General features: G+C 37.1%; 1 protein-coding gene across 2 annotated transcripts in view; it reads right to left on the reverse strand.

The window, feature by feature from the left end:
* Nucleotides 1–23,113, reverse strand: part of NBAS (NBAS subunit of NRZ tethering complex) — a 160,743-nt gene that overhangs the window by 10,067 nt on the left and 127,563 nt on the right. For both annotated transcript variants that reach the window (XM_085056878.1, XM_085056877.1), the window contains 3 exons: nucleotides 15,402–15,541; nucleotides 10,319–10,463; nucleotides 4,248–4,376 (listed from right to left, as the gene is read on the reverse strand). In XM_085056878.1, the coding sequence (XP_084913004.1) occupies nucleotides 4,248–4,376; nucleotides 10,319–10,463; nucleotides 15,402–15,541 (414 nt within the window). The remainder of the gene's footprint in view (nucleotides 1–4,247; nucleotides 4,377–10,318; nucleotides 10,464–15,401; nucleotides 15,542–23,113) is intronic.

Below are 23,113 nucleotides of genomic sequence, written 5' to 3' on the forward strand. Positions count from 1 at the left end.
CAAGGAGCAGGAGCTAAGAGTCCAGGCTGCGGCAGCGGAGGATGCTCTAAGGTCTCGCCGCCAGGAGGAACATTCAAGCAGTTCCGCGGCAAATACCCTTTTCCCTCCAGGCCGATCAGACATGTGGGTGAAGACCCAACAAGGAGAGCCTGCTACATGCACATCTCCTATTCCAAATTCAGCCGAGACTCTCCACCCGATAGCTCCCCTTGGGAGGATCAAAAGGATGTCCTCTATATTCGGCCAAACACTACTTTTCCTAATCGGGTTACTGGTCGGGTTTTTCTTGTTGACAAGAACAGTAGAGATACTGAGAAAGCTAGACTGGTGGTGGACTTCTCTCAGTTTTCCTGAGGGAAAAACAGGGTGTCTTTTCCAAAATACTGGTGCCCGAACCTCTCCACATTATGCCGGATTCTGCCCATGGGGATGTCCAGGATTTCTTTGGATGTGTCTCAGGCATTTTATCATCTTCCTCTTAATCCTGCTAGTGGGAGCCGGCTTGCTATATCTGACGGAGAACGCATCTACTATTTTAGAAAATCTGCAATGGGAGTCGGTATCAGCCCTTTTCTCCTCCATCTCTTCTCTACTGCCATCGCAGCAGAAATCAGTAGTCGCTTTAATATTTGGGCTTTTGCTTATATGGATGACTTCCTCCTCTGTCACCCAAACCCTCGTTACCTTAACACAGTTAGCAACTCTGTATGCCGTTTTCTTGAAGAATTAGGCATCACCAACAACGTAGACAAATCTACTCCAGCACAGACCAGAGACCTGCAATTTCTGGGATACCACATCAATGAAGATCATCTCCAGATACCTGATTCTACGTGGGACAAATTGCAAATTTTCTAGTTCCAGTTTCTATTAAAGTCGATTCAACAAGTATTTGCACTGTTTATATTAACCCCCCACCTGTTAGCTGTTTTAACATTATAGGTACCAGCAATAGAATATTTACTTGCTCTCTCAGATGTATAAAAATCAGTCTGTATCTCTGAAAGATAACCAAATGCACAGATAACACTGAAACCGCTCTCAAAAACAATCTGACTTTTAAGGGCTCTATTGGCAGTAAGAAGTTTGAGTAAACTGTTTTTTAAAATTACTCAACACGCTACACAACACAGGGGAAGAATAGTTATTTCTGTTACTCAGAAAACAAAAGTGGCAGTTCATTAAAAGATATACAATAAAAAGAGGGGTCTGCAATTTCAAAAAAGCTTATGCAAAACCTTGGTTGGTTTATTACAGGCAAAAGCTGTACAATTTCTAGAATCAGCACTTCAGCATCATCCTTAACTGTAAACATCCATAAAGCTGTCAGCAACATACAACAAATGGCTAACTAATACATCCTATCAGCAAGCAAGTGCTGTATTTTTCTCACAGCCATGTTTGTGGGCTGTGTTAGCACTGGATCAGGGAATCAATAGCTATGATTTCCCCTTTGCCAGATGTTATTTCTCTGTTTCCTGTTCAATGCAAGCAGAAATGGCCCTCCTATGAAAAATTCATTAAGAATTTTACAAAAAGCATTAACAGTCCAAATACCGTTTTCTAAAAATCAAAAAGTAGGCATAGCAAATTATACCGAATAAACAACATTGCCATATCTAAGTAATATATGCACTTCTAGTACAACAGCAAATCATGAAATCGTAGGAGATGCATATAAAACAAGGAGTAAGAGGTCCTTTTTATACAATATGAGAAAAGCTTTTACATTTAGCACAGCACTCTTCTGTATTAACTGCTTTTCTAACACTGTCACATTCAAGGTACTGGCTAAGCTTTATGCCTGATACAATAAAGTCAATAGTTAAATCTTCATTGACTTAAAGTGAAACATTAGACCAAAGCGAAACGCTTTGAAAATTCTAGGTTATTCAGCACTCTTACAGAACTGTGTGCTCAAATTAATACTGAATTCAGAAGGAAGAATTAGAAACAGCTTATCAAGGTGCCCCTTGTATAAGAAAGCCAAAAAGAATATTATTTTGGGCATGCACAGGTGTACAAAGTGCTTTATACTAGTAAGAAGCTAATAAGGTTCCTGGCCCTAAAACTCCAATGTAATGTAGTCATCCCAGAGGGTAGGAAACAAAGCTGGAGCACACTAGAAAGAAATGGCCAGTTAAGAGAGCAATACAATTAGTAACCATTCAGAAAGTGCTACTGCACAGCATTATGCTTTCAAAACAAAATGTACTCGGACACTAATTCCTGCTGACAAGCTTCAGAATTAGTCACTTATACAGCAGCTTTCATCTGTTAACAAAAAAAGTCAATTTTAAAAGGCTAAGAAGAACACAGGGATGAGAAAGTGCATACATATATCAGATTTGTGCTTGCTTTTCATGAGATCATCTTGTTTAAAAGTTAGGAAAAAGCCTTGCTTTGTAGACACAGAATTTAGAATTGGAGGTGGTAAAAGAAAACTATTGATGTACTATTGTTTTGGTGGTTAATATTTATAAAATTATGTTTTGTAAAAAATTCAGAAAATTTGTGGTTTATTGGTAAAAAGAAAAAAGTGAATAGGAATACCTGTGTGTTCTTAGCTTAAATACCAAACTCAACTAGCAAACACTCCAAATTCAAACTGTATGCTAACAAAGGCATGGGAAGTTTGATATAAGCAGATGTGTATTACATGTAATATGTCCTGCTACCTTCCATGCTACTCTTTCAAATGTTGATAGAGGACACAATAAAAAAGCTGGTGCTTCTTCCATTTTGGTAACTAAGTGCTTTTGAAGGAAAATTACCAATATGTGAAATGAAGCCTATGCTTCCAGATCCATTGCTTCTCTGGGTAGTCTTCACCAGCTCAGGAAGGGAGACAGATCATTTCTCAAACTATCCAAAGGATGCAAAAAGAAAAACTTCTGTAATGCAATGTGCATAAGAAGGAAAGACACAGCACATGAGTAGGAATAAGTAAGGAAGAGAGACTTAAGGGACAATCCTGGCAAGAGCAGGATGGAGAATATCTTTCCTAGGTAAAAGAGGATGGTGTGAAAGTAAGGGATAGGATTTGCACGTTTTGTTACAACCAAGGAATCTGAAAACTTTGTGGCAATCAATATAACTAAAGCAGAGGGCATGCCCTAGAAGGAAGTTATAAATTCAGTCTGAATTCCTACAAATCACATTTTTAAAGCTTTTTTGTTTGGGGAATATGTATTCCAAAAAGACACATGGTTTCGTTTGTTTCCATGTGGGCAATTTCGTTTTGAAGTACCACATGAAAAATATAACATCAATTATTATTTTGTATCCTAATACACAACCAAGAGCTCCCTAAGATGTGGTGCAGAATTTGGAAATACTAGAGATGAGGCTTTCCTACATAAATATTGTAATTCTGGAAATTATCAGTGCAGTTAATTCAGAGAAGAAAGCCATTCTCTTTCATGAAAAGGTCAGAGACAATTGGTCCTTTCTCTTTTGCAGTAGAATGTTAGATCCCAGACCACAGCTAACATAAAACCCAAAAAAGTTAGGCTGCACATGCAACAAGTTCAATTAAGAGATTCAAAAAGTTTTAAACCCAGCTCAGTTTTCAGAAAAAAGACAAAAGATGATATAATGCTCTCGCCTAGGAGACTAACTTTCATCTTTTTAGGTGTTTCTTCTTATTTGCTGAGAAGCAAATAAACAGGGAAAAGACATTAATGTAACATTATACAGCTTGACAAATATGCAGTAATGTCTTTCAGTTCTTGTCCAAAGAATAAAAGACAGCATTTAGGTTTTCTTTCTCCAGAACGTTTGCTACAGTATGGAATCATTCTGTTTAGAATTGCATGGAAGTCCCCAAACATACCATCACAACAAAAGCAGTGACATAACAGCTCTCCAAGTGTATATAAATGGATGCCACATTTGTCAGAAACAAGCTAAGTCATCTGACATACTATTACCACTTAAAAAACCCCAAAGTGAGGGAATATGAACAGAGAAAACAACCTGTTTCATATAGCAGAATAGTTTCTGTTCCACCACACTGACTTAAAACAGCATACTAAGTAATTTAAAGAAAGTGCTATGAGCTTTAGTCACCTCAAGTATGTATAAAAGTTCTTACCAGCCCAGTGTTACTGCTCACTGTGGACACAATAGCTGTGGAAAACCCTAGTAATGGTAAGTGTCTTGGTAGTCTCTGTTTATGACACGAAGATAAAAGAGCTAACTTATTACCTGAGACTCTGAAAGGTGGTTCATTCAACTGGTCATACCTTAGCAACAGCTGTTATCTGCTCCAGTGCCACAGCATGAAGGTCTTGGTCTTTGCTTTCTACCAGCAGTTTCAGGGATGGCAGCAGGAGGGACTGGTTAAGCAGCAGCAAACATAATTCTTTTATACACTGAAATAAAAAGTAAACTCTCTCAGCGTGATCTCTGGAGATACTAACATCATCATTCACAATAAAATTTATGAAAATTTTATGTCAAATGCAAAATGAAAACCACACTTCCACAACAAATTAATTCCCTGCTGGAAATACCTCTTTGGAAACTTGAAAGAACAGATTTTAAAAAATGTGGAATAGTGGTTAAAGTGTAACATTTGTTAGATTAAGACAAGGCAGGTACTGAATCACCATTACAACCAGGAGTTTTACTAAAAAAATAACAGAGCAATCACAGCTCTCTGTGGGACTAATATATATGTGGTTACTGAAATACTGCAAAACACAGGAAGAAACTTTAACAGACACCAGTGACTATTCTGTAACTCAATTATGCAATCAGAAAAGTAGAACAAAATAAAGAGGAAATAACAGTACATACCAGAGTTCAGTATAATAAACTTCTGTTGCAACAAGTTTCCAAATTTTATACAGTATTTTATACACTATTGAAGTTTAGCAAATTAACTTTCCGTCATTCATCTAGTTTCCTATATTTTATAATGCAGCATAAATTTAGCATCACACAACTTCAAAACAAAACTAGCCAGAAAATACCTTCTAAAACAAAAACAAACAAAAAACCCCAAACCCCAACAGACCACTGTGCATTTCCAAAACTTTACCTTGGCCCTTAGTTAAACAAACAAACAACACATCCTACACATAAATTGTGAGTTATTTTCCTCAATATTGCAGTGAATTGTTTATACATCAAAAGATATTTCAATAGACAAATTACATTATAAACCAAATTATAACTTCCCTTTCCCTTCCTGTCATTTCTGAGAATTTAGGTTGCTTATCACACCCACTTCCCAAAGAGGCCCATCAGAGATGTCCCATTTTCCAAGGCACTTTACACTGAGGACTCTGGATATTGTGTGATAGTTACACAGAAAATGGTATCCATCTCTTAAGAGATGCTCTCTGTTTCACTCCAACATTTTGAGAACAATTGTCAAAGGAGCTCATCAGCTAAATATTAAGCTGAGAAAATGCAAGCCATGTATTTTTTACATCTTTTGAAGTTTAATGGCAACTGTAACAATTTGATGACCAAGATGATCCACACATTTAGCAGCAAGGTTTCAGTAACCGTGAACTTAAAAGCCTAAAAATTATTTGAAGATGAGGAGACATTAAATAGTCCAGTTGTAATGCACTGCACAGACACCTGGCTTTGTGTGGGACAGGGAGCTCACTGACTGTACTTGCTCAGTCTTTTCTAAATTTACACCTTAAAGAAACACAGCCTAGAAGAATATTTTCCATCATGCTAAGCTCTGAGTCACTAAGGCAAAGCTTGTTCTCTCATTCGGACTTGTTCCTTTAAACTTGTATTCAGTACTGCTACTGATTGTCGATGCTCAGAATCACAGAATACGCTGAGTTGGAAGGGAGGCACAAGGATTATCAAGTCCAACTCCTGGCCCTGCACAGGACACCCCAGGAGTCACACCATGTGCCTGAGATTATTGTCCAAATGTTTTTTAAACTCTGACAGGTGTGTCTTGGTGCTGTGGCCACTTCCCTGGGGAGCCTGTCCCAGTGCCCAACCACCCTCTGGGGGAAGAATCTTTTCCTAATATCCAACCTAAACCTCACCTCACACAACTTCAGGCCCTTATCACAGATCCTGTCACCGTCACCAGAAAGAAGAGGTCAGTGTCTGCCCCTCCTCTTCCTCTCACGAGGAAGGTGTAACTGCAGTGATGTCTCCCCTCAGGCTCCTCTTCTCCAGGCTCAACAGACCAAGTGACCTTAGCCACTCATACAGCTTCCCCTCAAGGCTCTTCACTATCCTCACTGCTCTCCTTTGGACACTCTCTAATAGTTTAATAATGCCTTTTTTATATTGTGGCACTCACACCTGTGCCCAGCACTCAGGCAAGGCTGTCCCAGGTCAGAGCAGGGCAGGACAATCCTCTCCCTTGCCCAACTGTCCACGCTGTGCCTGATGTCCCCAGGACAGGGTTGTCCCCCCTGTCTGCCAGGGCACTGCGGACTCATGTTCAACCTGCCATCGACCACAACCCACAGGTCCCTTTCCATAGCACTGCTCTCCAGCATCTCAAGCCTGTCTGTACATCCAGGTTTGCCCCATCCCAGGTGCAGGATCCAGCCCTTCCCCTTGTTAAACTCCATAGGGCTGGTGATTGCCCATCCCTGAGATTTGTCCAGGTTTCTATGCAGGGCCTCTCCATCCTCACAGCACTCAACAGCTCCTCCCAATTCAGTGGCATGGGCATGCTTGTTGTGAATGATATGTCATGGGATCAAGGAATGAGAAGACTACATAAATACATGAAGCTTTGTCTGATCATTCATATGCTTATTAAACTTCTGTTAATTTCATATTCCCCTGGATTTTTTTGAGCAGCATACCTGCCATTCCAGCAAAATTACTGAATGCACAGTTATAGATTCACCCTGCACATCTTTTCTTGAAAATGTGTATTCACAGCAATAAATGCAACTTATATTCAGAAAAATAAATTCTGAATCATAAAATACATCATCTGAGCAAAACAGCAATTTTACCATGCTTGGTAACATTTCCCTCTCACAACCAGCTGGACAAGTTGAATAACTTTCCGCCTGATGGTAGCATGTCTAGCAGACATACTCATAACCTACCATGCCCAAGAACAGAAGAAGCCATAATCTCTTTTGAAGTAGAAATACACATTCCAATAACTGTATCCCTTTTTCCACAAAAAGGGACTGGACAACCTTCCAGCAACTGAAGACTGTCCAAACAGTACAGATACCAACTTGTATCACTGCCACTAACGACTGCATGGCTGCTCTGGACAGGAATTGAAAACTCAAGTCCAAGAAGGAAGTCATCACCCACAGCACTTCTCAGAGCAACATGAATAGGTTTCTGCTCTGCGGTGAGCACTTGAAAGCATTCAAGTGTTTGCTGCCTGCCCTGAGAGGCTCTACTTAGAGGGTTTGATGTTACCTGAGAGAGAATCAAGAGAAGGCCCAATTAAAAAACTGAATCACTGATTTAGCTGAATTTTGTAAGGTAACTTTTGTCTTCTATCTAGTTATGCAGCTATCAATGGTTCACTGTAACACCAGTGAGGCAAATAAACCATATGTCATAAGAGTCTGTTTTGGGTCCAGTATTATTCAGCATTTTCATGGATGGCTTGAAGGGCTGGATAATGAATACAAACAGCATTATGTTTAGAGAGGCTAAGAGCAGACTGAAAAGCAGCATTTAAACTCAACATTATCGGAAGAAAATGAGCAGACAGAACTGTGTGTGAACAAAATCACAAAATATAAAATCATATAAAAACCCCAGGAAAATTAGCTACAAAAATTAGAAAAAAGAAGACCAACTGGCTGCTGTATTATTTTAGGAGATAAGCATCTCATGAACCACTATGAGGACCCCAGGGTGATTACAGATAAGGGACTGGACGCATTCTCCCATGTAGGTGTTTGTGTTAATTGACACATCACCCATAGGCTGATAGAGGAACATGAGATACTCAGAGGAATCAAACTTTAACAATTATCAGGGGGAGAAGGGTTTATCCCTTTTTAAAGAGATTAATCAGGCAGTACAGATGTTGGACAATCCAAACATGTGTCTTCCAGGCAAATAAAACAATGCTTATTTCCGCTGAAAAGATTGGAAATATCTATCCACTGCATAATGCAAACTGAAACCCAAAACAAACAAACAAAAAACCCCACAAAAATACCCTGACAAAGCAAACACACACACAAGAGTTAAAGTTATGAAACTATCCAAAAGACATTAAAAAAAAAAAAAACACTTCACTTAAAAAACTAGATAGACCAGCAGGATATGGAACAAAAAAAGAGTAAAACCCTTAATGATTATATCCAAAGAAAATTTTTCTAATTTCTAGACCATGATGACCTGAAGTGACATGTATTTTCCACTACAACCTTTGACCTTGCCAAGGCTGTAATGAGAAAGAATTTGAATGGCAAATGTTATCCACAATTAATTGGTTTCAGTTTTTAGAATTCCATCATTCCATATTTGTCTTCTTAATCAGTGTATTTACTGAGATGTAAAGTAATCTAAATTGTCAGTGATCAGATTTGCATCTGATTCAGCCATGTGATTGCAAATCTAATTTGAGCACTTAAATTCTGTAGCCATACACACAAGTAAATTACTTAGAAATTATCCCTGTTATTCCCCCTCTTCTCAAGTACAGATTTACAGGCATACAGGCTGTGGTTGTATGTTACTGTACAACTACACATTTCAGTGCAACTCTTTGTTACTGCGCAGTGTTCTAGTAATAAAAAATGTATTTTACATCAGTAAGGCTGTTTAAAGCTTGAGGACCAGAATAACTTCATACCTGTATGTGTATATTCATGCCTACACAGTGGGCTCTTCCAACATCCTGCACCATTAAAAAAGAAAGGCACTTCCAACCAAAGCTGTCTACCAACACCAAAACTGTGCATAAACAGTGACTTGTCACAGAGATCAAGTGAATGTTTTCTCAACTAAGAGAAATGCAAATCATGACCATTCCTGAGCAGAACTCTTGGTGAACTGACTGCTGTATGACAGTGACACTCAGTGGGGTTTGTCTCCCTGGATCACTGAGATGAGGCAGAACATTCTACTTTGACAAAGTTCAGCTACTCCTATGCACATTAAGATTGTGAGTTTACAAGCTATAAAGCATAATTTCAACACTTTATAAAGAAAAATTACATGTAATTATACCAGTCCCAGCGACAGACAGATTTGCCTTCCAATAAAGAGTTTTGGTGGAATGAATAAGTTAATAAACGTACTTATCATTTCAGCTTACTGCCATCTTCTGGAATCACATTTTACATAGATTTCTGAACTTGTCTCAGATCAGTAAGTTGGACTAGGAAAAAAAAAAACCCAACAAACAAAAACCCACACACCCACCTGTCTGTATTTTAAACAGAATGTGTTGTTTTCATTCTGTTTCTCTTCCTAACATCAGCTGTTTTCTATAACAGACAGTGACTGTGTAAAGATAATTATAAGAGATTAATCAGCCTACTAAAAATATGCATGACTGAAATTGTGTGAAGTTTATTAAGAACTTCTCCAGTCTGTCTTCATTAATATACAGTGTTGACATACAAAACACTTCAATAATTTTATATTTAAGAGATTCTTGTATTGAAGTATGCATACACAGTTAGGGAACACAAGTTAGAATATCATAGTTACTACTTAGCAATTACTTGTATATTGAGTTTTTTTTCAATCACCATGTTTTGCAAGGATTCCTCACTAAATCTTTATGCATTTGTAAGTGAGAGAACTATTGACTATTTAATGAACAGTTTTTGCAACACTGACTTCAACAACAGTAGACTAATAAAGCCTTTCTACAAGTACATCAAAGAAAAATTCAGACTGGAACAGACCGATAAAGGTCAGCTAATCCAACCAGCCTCCAACTCAAAGCAAGTCCAACAGTATCAAACTGCCTGTGACATGGGCCAGTCAAGTCCTAAATACCTCCAAAGATAGACACTCCTTGTCTCTTCTAGGCATCCACCTGTTCTAACGTCTTACTATTTTAAAGGTGAAAAATGTTTTCCTTGGGCGCAATGAGAGGGTTTTATGATATCCCTTGTCTCTACTCTCCCTTGTCCTATAACTGAGCATCTCTGAAAAGAGACTGTCTAATTCCTCTACTTGTTTCCTCATTTGACTACTTAAAGATATGATCTGCCCTAGTCATCTCAAGACAGACTGAACCCTCTCTCTGAACAGCTCTCAGCCTTGCTGTTAGCTCTCCGCTGGACTTCATGCAGTGTGGCAACATCTTACTTATATTTGGGACCTTGAAACAGGACTCATAAACAGGATATACAAAGCTAAAACTTACCTTGACAGGGAGCATGTGCTTTGTCTCATACAAAGAACGACAGATTTTCAGAATTTCATTTCCTATGTTCTCCTTCTCCTCAGGTGGGCACCTCTGCAGCATGACAGTCCCCAGTTTCACCCAGGGATTATCATCTATGCACGATCTGCCCAGTAAGAAAAGAGATGTACACAGAATATAAATATACATACACCATCTTCTGTAGGTTGTTTCTCATGTCTGATTTAAAAGTACAACATCATGAACGATGAAAGTTTTGAGACAAGTTACTGTCCATAATGCCATTACTCTTTCGATGCAGCAATGAAGCTTAAATTACTTGGAATTATGACATGCTTATTACAAACCCTGAGGAATTATACACCAGATAAAGACTGATCAGATTGGAATAGCACAGGAACAGCTTCTCCTGGCTTTTTACCACCTGATTTTCCAAGCAGAGTGGTCTCAAGGGAGTGGTGAAAGGAATCCAGCATTCCTAGTTTTGTTTGCTTTGATCACATTCTAACAGCTTCTGTTTCTCAAGTATTTGCCTCTTGCTTCTAAGAGGAAAAAATATAGCCAGATTCACATTTTAATTTTCAGGTCTAATGAGTACAAACAAAAATAAACTTTTCTCCATAGCCCATCTAAAATGGGTAAGGAAGTGAAATTGCATGCATCTGAACTTCTCTGCTAGTAGATATGGATGCAGATACATTCATTTTACATATTTAATTTTTTTTTTAATTCCACACAGAACCTCATGCTATGTTACCATTACACAGTCAGACAGAATGGCACATAGCAGATACAAGTAGATTTTATCATGCATGATAGCAAAGGCAGTGTTTACTGTGAAGTTTTGTTGCTGTAACATTTCTTCACCTATAGCTATTATTTGGTAGATCATTGAGATGTTTTGCATGCTTTTGTCAGGAATAAGTATACTGGCTAGGAGTGGATGTACTGACAGAAAGGGTAGCAGACCACTTTTAAATGATAGCACAAAGTGCTACACTGGAATACAAGTACGCTAGTACAAGTATTTAGCCCTACAATGGGCTAAAATAATGCACAATCACAGCTTATATCGTGATTACACTAAGCCACAATAACACAATCTCTATGTCCACCTGTGCATAAACTTAGGAAAGCACAAAAGGGGTTTTAAAAATCACCCCATCAATCTCTCTGGTCAATAATCAGCATCCCAAAGACATGATAAACTTTCCATTTTAGCTTGGAAAAAAACCAAACAACTCCCAGCAAGACCGAAAGTGGCAGTTTGGTGTTACAATTTAGTGTAAATTAGGATATTTATTCAGCACATATGACAAGAAGCACTAAAGTGCTGTCAAAGTGCTGCTTTTCAAAGTTAGTCTTTTGCAGCAATTGTTAAAGCAACACATTATTATAATTGTAAATGGAGTCTGTTAAAAGAGTCTGTTGGACTGACATATACCAAGAGTCTGACAACTCTGGAGAGGACAACGATCAATATCTACTCTTTCATATATATATGAAAGCCCTCTCATCGTCCATTTTCAAAGGTACACACTGTAAACAAGTCAAGCCACTTCCACATGCAGCTGTCATTACAGCCCAACATGAAAACCACACAGAGAAGCTAGGAGTGGGCAACTTTAAATGCAAATTAAATAGAAGTCATTGTCTTTCTTTCTTCTGACAACTTAATTGAGCCTTTCCATCAGTTCACAGTCACTGAGCACAGAGCTGTCATAAGTCTGGCTGGGAACAGCAGAGCTCCTCCTCTCTGCTCCTTTCAACATGATGGGTTGAACCCCAAGATGCCAGATTATTCAACAAACAGAACATGAGGCACTGAAACTTTGCATCCGCATTAAGGGCAGGAGAAGGAAAAAACCCTGTAACTCCACCTTGGCCAGTGGTTAGCAAAGATAAAGAAATAGCTCCTGCTATGTGATTCATTTCTCGCTTACAGGCACAGAGTCAAAATGAATTTCCATTTCTGTAGCTGCTGCCCCCAGAGTACATTAAGAAAATCTGTAAGAATTTCCCATTAGAAAAAGGAAACAAAAATCACTCTACAAAACACAAATAACCAGAAAGATGCAAGGCCATCAAGACTTGACATATTTGCAAATTTATTTAAGTAAAGTATCAGATTATATTGTTTACATAAACAAAACTTTTCTCATTACAATTGCTTATAACTATTTCAAATACTCCTTTGATCTATTAACAACTATATGCTATCTCTAATTAAAACCAAAATTCAGTTACCAAAATCTGACACCTACAGGCAGAATTCAGTTTGCTTCTCTCCTGAATTTTACTTTAGTTCAGCTGTGGTTATGTAAAAGTATTTCTCATCATGCAAAAAGCAGTTATTTCAAAACCACAGCAGAAACATCTTAATTTTTTTCCCAAAACTGAAAGAGGGAAATTTGGGATTAAGATTAAAAAAAGTGAACTAAGATATTGAGTCCCTAACACTGCAGTTATTTCATTTCCAAAACACCTTATCAACATTTATAGTAAATATAAAAAATGCCTTTTGAATGTAGGCAGCAAGTTCCAAAGGACTGCAGAGCTTCAGGTACAGTCAATAACTTTTTAAGAAACACCTTTATGAAATGTTTAAAATAACATCTGACTATGAGACACCTGGGTGGAAAAGCATGCATGCATAACAAGGTTATGAAAATAAATTTTTTAAAAGTGTTGCTTCGCGTGCTGACTGAAACAAACAAGCTATCTCTCTGTTTTCTCACAGTAAACATGGCATATTACAACATGAAGAGAATTGTACTTGTGATAATAAGCATTATTGCAACTGGAGTTTTCTAGAAAACAAGAACTCAAAAAAAAAGCCATTAAGAAGTACGGACTTATTAACACAGAGGTTAGAAAAATTAAAAGTCTACCAAAAACCCCCTCAAACCTTAGTTCTTTTACCTGTCCTTCCTTTTAAGCCTTTAAAAAATAAATTGTGTTTTCCAGCTTTATATTCAATTGTAAGTATTAGATATTTACTGCCAGATTGAAAATCAAAATTCAAAGTATTCACATGACTCAGACTTAAATTCCCCAGTTCCTGTATGGATCATTAAATTGGCTGTAAACAGTATGCGATAATGACCCTCTTCTGAAGGAGAGGAGGAAAAAAAGAGTAAAGAGTAAACAAACACGTTAATACATATAGTTTGAACTTCTTGATGTTTTCCTCTTTGCTCAAAAATTTGTTAATACAACTTGCTTAAAACGAGATTGTTGCAAACACCACTAACAAAACAGTTCCTGTTCCTTACTCCAAATCACTCCAACGCTGGGCTTTTCAGGAGCACACAAACACACACATATATAAACACCTAGGCTGCTAAGCAGAGTTGAATTCTGGTAACGTGGAATTTTGCAACAGGGGGAGAAAAGGGAAGAATTGTGACTGTGTAATTGCTTAGGAGCCATACTAACTACTTTACACTCTAAATGACTTAGGATACAGGTGGATTGAAGTAGTTCCAGAAATTTTCACTTCTAATATAGCTGAAGCCTAAAAGAGGTATCCCACCTCTGAAATGTGATCCACAGTTAGCTGTGACCAAACTTTTTCTTCTATTCTTTACTTTAGGAAGTCAGCCTGAAGGAATGTAACACCAAGAGGGAGATACAATTACATGATATCTTCTGTCCTCCATTACAAAGCAGTAGACAAGAACTGCCTATATTCAAGAAGGCTTCTCCTTTCCCAAACTCTTTGGTCTTTCTGTTCAATCCAAGGAAAAAGACTTTGCTAATTGCAGCAGTATTTCACTTGATCTTTTGTTCTGTAAGTTTTGTTTTTTTGTTAAAAGTAGTGTGTAGATTAAAAAAAAATTGACAGTTACCACACACTGTGAGGCATTCAATTTTCAATTGCAACCAAAACCAAAACTTAGAATGAAAATTGAAACATGAATTTGTGAAGGATCACACAGCAGTCCCTGTAATTCTTAATGTACTGAAGACAATTTCTGGCTTGGAAAACTGTCACCAAAGAACTTTGGTTAATGTTCATCCAGAAATTCCGAACAACTGCAGGTTTGAATGTGAAAAACCCTTACAGATTTATTTGCAACCCACCAGTTCTCTACAGGTGTACAAGAGAGTCACTTTCCAGAAAAAGATAAGCCTTAACTTTTCTGAAAAATCAATGCACATAAACACTTTGGGGAATGTAGTCCCCAAGGTAAAACAGGTTGTAATCAATACCCCTAAGTAATCCAAAATAAACACCATTTAATGACTCTAACCTAACAACTGTCAGACATGGCTAGCCAAAAAGGTATTGCTATGACTACTCTTTGAAAGATATGTGTCCCTTGCCTCTTAACAGGAGTTTATTTGAATCCTTGCATCTTAGAAGTGATTAGCAGTTAGAGAATATAACAGCTAAATTTTTTACTTTCAAATATATTCAAAAAGTCACAGAGAAAACCCAAAGAATTGATAGAATATAATGTAGTCTGAATATTCCAAATTAGCACGCTGAGTTAATATCCACTCTGACGGGTGCAATCCTGAAGTCCTATAATTATTTGCATCTTAAATTGCTTTGGATGCTTTATTCAGAGACAGAAATAACAGGCAGTGCATCTAGACAAGAGAAGTGCCATTGCTTGGTACCATTACCCTCCCAGATCTCCTGCAGACTGTCTGCCACATCCATCTGAACATTACCTTTCAAAGGCCTTTCTGCAAAGTGTAACTTTGAATACAAAGAACAGTCAGAACTTTCTGTTCTTTTTTTACGGATTTTGTTTATACTGTTAAAAACCAGAGCAAAATACAAAGCTTGTAATTTAAATAGATAGAACACTCTCCTGTGCAACAGTTCAGGCAATAAAACATTTTTCTGCCTCCTCCATGACACAGACTACATATGTGTATCTATAGGTTTTACAAGAAACTAATTGATTCATTTCTGCTTTAAATGAACCATTTATTCTTCCCAGTATGACTCTTTCCAAAGGGCATCCTGCTACCTGCCATGTTTGAATTATTTGACCGAAAACAACAGGATCTCAAGCAAGAAGACTCCGAACACTTTTGTTACACTGTTGTTTGAAGAAATGCTCACCCGTTGCTCTTGTCCATCGGTGGCCAAGCCTGAAGCAGTAAGACCAAGTGCTGAAACTCAGACAGACTCTGACTGGACTCCAGAAGTCCCAGGAAGAGATTGTACCTTTTTTCTTCATTTTCAATATCTGTTATCTCTAGCTGAGGAGACAAAAAAACCAAACGAACTAACCCAGATTTTCTTTCTTTTTTTAATTTCCCCAGAAATCAATGATTTAAAAGCAATCAACAAACTATCTGTGAAGAACATCACTGTTCCAAAACAATGGAGGAAAAACAGTGAACATCATTTTCTCAGAAATCTATTTTCTTACCTCTCATTTTCAACTACATGCAAATAAAATGGGACAAACACAGATGATGTGGAATGACTCAGGTGGATATGCCTAGAAAAATGTAACCTCACAGAAGTACACTTATTGATTAGTTCAGAGGATCTTATCTCTGTCTTCTTCAACCAAAAACTCCTTAAATTTCTTTTTCTCAACATAAAGACATATATATACATATAGAAACACATCTTTTCAAAGAATGACTATGGCCAGTGCTTATATATTACTCTAACTCACCTATGAAAATCCAATAGTTTTATCTGAATTTACAGCACCTCATCTCATCTAGGAAAGAGCCCCAAAAGATGCTTCTAAATTAATCTACCCATCAAAGAACATTTGCTAACAAGTAATACAGTACTTCTCTGCATAGGTGTTCAAACCTAAGAAAAACAAAATCCCACACCCCCATCAGCTCCCAGCTAGCTCTACCTAGGGAGAAGTGTCTATCTTTGTTGAAAACCTGCAGCTTTTGCATGGACTTGAATTCACTCCAGTTGATGACATGTTCTTTTAAAAATAATTACTGCCTGCGGTTTCATGGTAAAAGTTTGCAAGGCAAAAGGTCTGGCTATTGAAGGAAGGTTGCTGTAAATGAGAACCAACTTGCTAATAAATGAGAAGTAACTTCTGTTAAAAAGTTTGGCTATCACACCAGGGGGCCTTTCACAAATGGAATAGCAATTCGCTGCCTACATGACATACAGAAGTTTTTGGAGTTTAAAAATTATTTGTTACAATAACTAAGGAGTTTCCTCTGTGTTATTAACACATTCTAACACTGAATTTTTCTTCCACGTCCAGAAACTTTCAGAATATCAAACACTTCAATTTCTTGTTATAATTCTGCTGAAGATACACAGCATTAAATGTTAACTTTTCTGTTTCAGTCCAAGTAGTTCTAAGACATCAAACATGGACAAAGTTTTCCTTAGTTCTACAGCTACTCTGAAAGATTAAAGATCGCATCCCAATCTCTTCAAAGCGGCTCTGATACATCAAGGGCAAATTTTCAAAAGAGGCTGGAAAACAAACATTACTGATGCATTTATTGAGTTGCCTCCATAATCTGTGACTTTAAAATATTTAGTGTTTAAAAACTGTTTGCTTCTGTCTCCAGAGTATATCTCAAAGCACCACAATACTAAAATATTTCAGATAGTGAAAAAATGTTTCCTAGATCTGCCCACTTGAAATACTTCTCTGTATTGCAAATGTCACACAGCAGCCATCAGTTACCCAGTTGTAATATATATACTTGATAACATATAATATTATAATACTAGATATTTAAATGACAAGGCTGAAAAGGGAAGGGAGATAAACAAGAAAGGATAAAAGCTACATAAGACGTTAACCTCTAAGGTTCAAAAATATTTAGGATCTTAGCAAATCAAGCACTAGTTACACAACAGCTCTCATACTGCTGACCTGTCCCCAAACCCCTTTTTCAGAGAACTAGCTCTTTAGATAATGAAACCAAGTAAGTAGCATTCTGAATGCTGAGTACATTTTAGTATATGTGCACAAATAACGTTACTTCAAAACACAGACTAAATGTTAAGATATTTCTAATGATAGCCATAAAAATGGCAATAAATGGCATAGACAATATCGATGAGAAAAGATATCAGAGAAGGTCCCCCATTAGTAGCAGAGGAGATCAGACATCCTACCGAACATCAAATGAATTCCAATAATTCTGCCTAATAATACATCTTTACTGACTTGGGTTTACATTTTTTTATGAGCTTAATTAATGTAGCACCACAATTTTGTGTTTTGGACAGCTGGATCTTTGCAACATGATTGCTCATGACATAACGTATATTAATTCAAGTGAAGTAAATCAGAAGGATTAACTTTCTGTTCTCAAACATGGAGAGCATTTCTGCAGCATTTCTCTCGACAATGGCCTTTTTCCAAGTCACCTATGTTTCTCACTAAGAGTAAAAAAATAAAGTGAACTTTCTACAGTGTTAATGATTTGTAGTTGTGAAAATTCACTCTTTATATGGCATTTTAGATACATGTCACTTCCATTTAATGTGATACAAATGAGATTTCAAAGTGATAGTGCCTTGCAGGAAGGAAGCAATACCTTGAAACAGCATACAGGAATGACTTTTTAATTTATATTTACTATGTGTATGTATGTATATACATACATATATCTAGACAGATCTATTTAAAACACACACAGAGAATGTAAGTCTTTCTCTGTATTATTGTCTTCGCTTTCTGAGGCTGAGGGAGAGCATGGTGAGGAAGCAGCCACCTCCCACAGCAGAAACAGAGCATGTTCTTTGTAAAAAGGTAGTAATTTCATCTTTACAAAGTGAAAGCGAGCTGAGATGAGCTGCTGAGGTTAGTCAAGCCTCTTGTTTTGTTGTAATACCAGATTTTTTTAAAATTCCAATTTTAATTGAACGCTATCTTTGTAGTGATTCTGGATGGTCTATTCAGATGACTCTGAATCTTGTAACAAAAAATAATGGGATAATATAACTCTGCTTCCCCCTTTTTTTTTTTAATACAAAACCCCAAACATCCACCTAAACTATTCCAAGGTTAACCATGCAAAGATAACCTGCCATGAACTGCTCAGAGCCCTCTTAAAACAAGTGCCTGTAAAGAAAAATCTGTCAGTGAAGAGAGTAACGAGGCCCATAGCCAGGCATGAACTTCAGATGACCCCAAAGTATGAAAAACAAGTGGAAAAAAACCCCAAACAAACCACAAAACAACAAAAGCCATGGAAAAGAGAAGAAAGGACTTGCAGTTTCAACAACATATTTGCTCAATCTGACTTGATTTTCCTGAGTTTCAGGCAGTCTCTTTGGCAGTAGAACACAGCTGGCATCATGTTTCTCATTAAAAGGCTACACAAATATTTACCACAATGGGAAAGTCAATTAGGGGAATTAATCATAGAAATTATACTCATGACAGATTATAAACCAAAATACAAATTAAGTAAAGGCAAATCTTATGTTAAATTTTTAAAACACACTATATCATTATGGAGGGACTACATATGCTCAGAATCAAGAATATACAAATATTTGCATATGTTAATGGTCCTTCACAAAAATCATACAGAAAATTCACAAAGCAAAATACAGGCTACACAAAAAAATTATCATAGCACACAATGGAGTCAGCATTGAATTAAAAACTGTGCACTCAAAATCACTCCTCAAATAAAACCAACTTTTCTGCCTTTTGATCAAATCTTTCACAGACTTACCTTAAATCTTGTTATTGTAAGACTCCTTTCTCACACACTAGATCCTATTAGATGACCAAAATGTTAAAAGCACTCCACAGTTTACTGACTTTCAGTGTATAAAGTTTTGACTCATCATCTTGTTCTATGCATTTGTTATTGTGTTATATTCATCACATGTGATATGTATGAAAGAGTCCAAATATGAAAAGCTGCCTCACAAGTTAGTTCTGTAGCTTCTAGAAATCTATTGTTTTATAAAAATTGGAAGACGATACACTTGAAAGATGACAAAGTTAAATAAAACTGTGGCCATCATACATGACTGATCAGTAGTTTAGTTTGGTACATTAACTCACTACTGCAATCCAAGTTAGTTTAAAACCTGTATTTACAGCAACCATGGAATGTTGCTGTATCTAAATTGTGTCCTTAAGTTGTAGATATTCACTAATATAATGTTGTTCTGATCCTACAGGACAGATACATCCAATAGACTTGTAAATGCTTTATTGCTAAAAGCTATGTAAGTTGACACTTTGGTGCTGACTGCCTTGGTTGATGAGAGTGACTTTTGTTGGAAAAAAAATGGAAATGCCAATAAAAAGATTCAGCCGATTCAACCCTCTCCTTTCTCTGAAATAACAGAAAAATGCTATTTATGTATGAGAATGGTGAGCAGGAAAACTAATGCAGACAGACCTCAACCTCCCTCTGCCCAGTGGTATCTATTCTACAAATTCCATTTTTACTCTACATTAGCGTGACAGAGGCACAGTTTTCATCAACAGATTTTGCTTGCTACAAAGGAAATAAATAAGGATGTTTATAAATGAAGCTGCAGAAACCAGAAAAATATTTTTCTTCACTGTAATTGCTTATTTATTGAGAAAAGTTATATCCATGCTTAAAAGCAACTCCCTGTACTAAAGGCAAAGAAATCTGCAGTTTCCAAGAAATGCAACGAGAAACTTACTGATTTACATGATTATAAAATTAATTTTATTACGTCTACCAGATGGTAAATGTAAATCTTTCAAAATGTGTTCATGTTCAATACTGCAGCATAAATTTAAATTAATATGGCATTGAAAATAGAAACACTAAGCACGCATTTGGACTAGTCCCTTATTGCTGCAATGGACTTGAAATTTGTCAGAACTTCCTTGTAAAAAGTACTGATTTTATGTATCTTTCCAACCCCCCTGTCCAAGCCGTAGTGGTAAAGAATTCATCTGTGCTGCATTTCAAAACAACAGGCAGATGTGACATCAAAGACTTTATTCAGATTTGAGATAGGGAACGCTGAATCTTAAACTTCCTTCCACTCATGGGACAGGACTTAACATGGTTTATAAACAATGACTAAAAGGATTTTGACTGAATTTCTGTAATTGCCTTCTTGGTGTGCTGTTCATGGTTCAAAGATACAACAGCCTTGCCTCAAGGAGTTTACAATCTAATTAGGTAAATCAGCAAAGAAATATTGTCCTTCCTACACAACAGGCCAGGAGGAGTTGGTCACTGAAGTAAGTAATCTTTCCACTTAGTAGGTCAGCCTGTAATCCCTGTTCTGCTGGTATTTGTGCAGCTACTGGAAGTGTGCACAAACATAAGTTGCTGAAACCTACTTCCTGTACAAGGCTGTAAAGTTAGACACTTGTTACAAAGGACGTAGAAAATTACAAGTTAAGTGAAACAGGAATTTTGAAAACAATTATTCGCAATTTGAACACAAACGTCAAAAATTGCCATTAGAAAAAGAAAAACCCACAACTTGCAATGCTGTATAACTGTTCCTGAAATTGCATAGCTACTGACTCTGCACAAGGAAGATTAGAAGCTTTTAAAGACTATTGTTTACTTTATTCTCTTCAAGATTAGACTTACTTGATCTTGCCAAAGTAACACCCGAATTCACAGCTTGTCTATACAGTTACTTTCCCATTCTTATTCCTAATTAACCCACTCTGACTACCCACAGATGAGGGCAATATTGCAGTATGTTTTGTGTATATTTTTGCTTTTCCTACTCTTCCTTCCATGTCTGCTATTTTGGTCACCAAGTGGTTATGCTGGACACAGAATATTGGGCCCTGATCTCAACCAGCACTGACATTTTTATAGACTCACACACATTATGAAAAGACACTGGACCCTCTATATTTTGTCTTATGCAGTTTCCCTGTGAGAAAACAGACCTAAGTAAGCTCATCACTTTCCACATGTGAAATGTGTACTCCCACAAGATGGCTGCATAGGAGCTAATGAGGTCAAGTGAATGTTGCTCCTCAAAGATAGCTTTTACAGATTTCCATCAAACTTATTATCCCCTTAAAGTACTTGCTCTAGTATTTATTGAAATTTTATCAAGGTCTAAATGATAATGTGATAGAATACTTTTTACTCTGTGTCTTAGCAATACATTGCCATGTACAGAGTCAGGAAATTAAGAAATATAGTTCAAATAACACATTTACAAAACACTGTTTTGCAGATGTTAATGATTACTTATCTTTTAGAGTTAAATTCAAAAGATTTCCTAGAAAAATGGAGTCTGCCCAGTAACTATGATGAGACATAATCTGCATAATTACTGACATAATCTACTTCCTTACTGAGCAATCAGGCTCACTACTGCACTTCTTATTTTTGGAAAGCCTTTGCTGTAAAGCTGGTAAGAACTTTTAGTTTCGAGAAAACCCACAGAAATCTGTGGTTTAGATTATAAAAGTATTAGTTTACTCACATCACTGCTGGAGAAGAAAAGTGTAGTTTGAAGATTACACACATAAAATTGAATTGTATACCTGGCAAGGTCAAAGATTCTCTGTGGACAAAGTTCCATTAAAAAAAAAAAAATTGTCTGCTAATATGTGTCATTTGTAAAGTCCCTCTTTCCTTTAGCAAAGGCAACTTTTCCCTTCTCAGAAATGTGTTCCAAATATACTCCCTCCATGGCAAGGAACCTGTCAGCTTTAAATAATCTGTTTTCATCTTACTTTCTCCATTTATCCTAGTTCTCATGTTGATAATTCTACTTTCAACCCATTTTGGATTTTGGTAAATGGAAACTTAATGTAGTAGTAAGTCACAGTTGAGAGATGGCAACTTTTAAAAGACAGTTCCACTGGCCTCACAAAATGCTCCTATACAACACCAGGATTTAGCACTTGTTTAATGAAAAAAACACGATCCAGTTTGTAGCCTGGGCCAGTGCTGCAGATTAAATTCCCTTCCTTGAAAGAAGATTTTTAGAGCTATGCTTATGGATTTATCCCAGTTAATGGCAAAGCAACAGCTTTATTAAAGAATATCCACTTAAAAACAGCAACACCCCGAAACCAACAAAAATAATTTAAAAAAACCCCAACCACATTCAAAGTACTATGTCAGGGACGTTTAGCTTGGTATCAGGAAAAGGCTTTTCACCCGAAGGGTGGCTGGGTGCTGGAACAGCTCCCCAAGGAAATGGTCACAGCACCAAACATGACAGAGTTCAAGAAGTATTTGGACAATAATCTCAGGCACTGGTCAGGTGTGATTCCTGGAGCTGGTCTCAGTGGTCAGGGGCTGCTCTGACCTAGACTGGAAGACACAAACACTGTCTGACAGAAAGAAGTGTCTGCTATCAACACTGCAATCTTAGAATAATGAATTCAAAATTAAAACTGAAATCAATGGTTTTGCATGAACAAACTCAGCGTTCACAACCCGTGCCTTATATCCCAGAGGAGTAAGAACTCTGCAGTCAGGCTTTCTTGCACTTTCCTGTGAGCTGGGCTTCACATATTCAAACTATTTCTGAATGCTGAGCACATAGGCAGGCCTGCTGCACGCAGAAACTAAAGAGATGCACATAATCTCACAGGTAAAATCCTGCTCAAACTAAAGCCAGTGTACAGGATAAGCAAGTTACGGGATTCAAGTTAAAAAACAAATCAACAAGAAGCCTTGTGGTGATGAATAAACTAAGGCTCAGACACACATTGAGTTCTTGTAGAAACACCCAAGAACATTTTTCTTCTGATTTATATATTGTTTAATTCTTTATCTGCTTCATATGCAGCTCACTAAGGAATGTATATAGATTCAATAAACACAAATGTGTTGCCTAATGCATAAAAAATAATAACTCGTGCAGAAAATAAA

This window comes from Lichenostomus cassidix, chromosome 3, assembly GCF_008360975.1.
Source record: "Lichenostomus cassidix isolate B80296 chromosome 3, HeHo_3.0, whole genome shotgun sequence".
NCBI lineage: Eukaryota > Metazoa > Chordata > Aves > Passeriformes > Meliphagidae > Lichenostomus > Lichenostomus cassidix.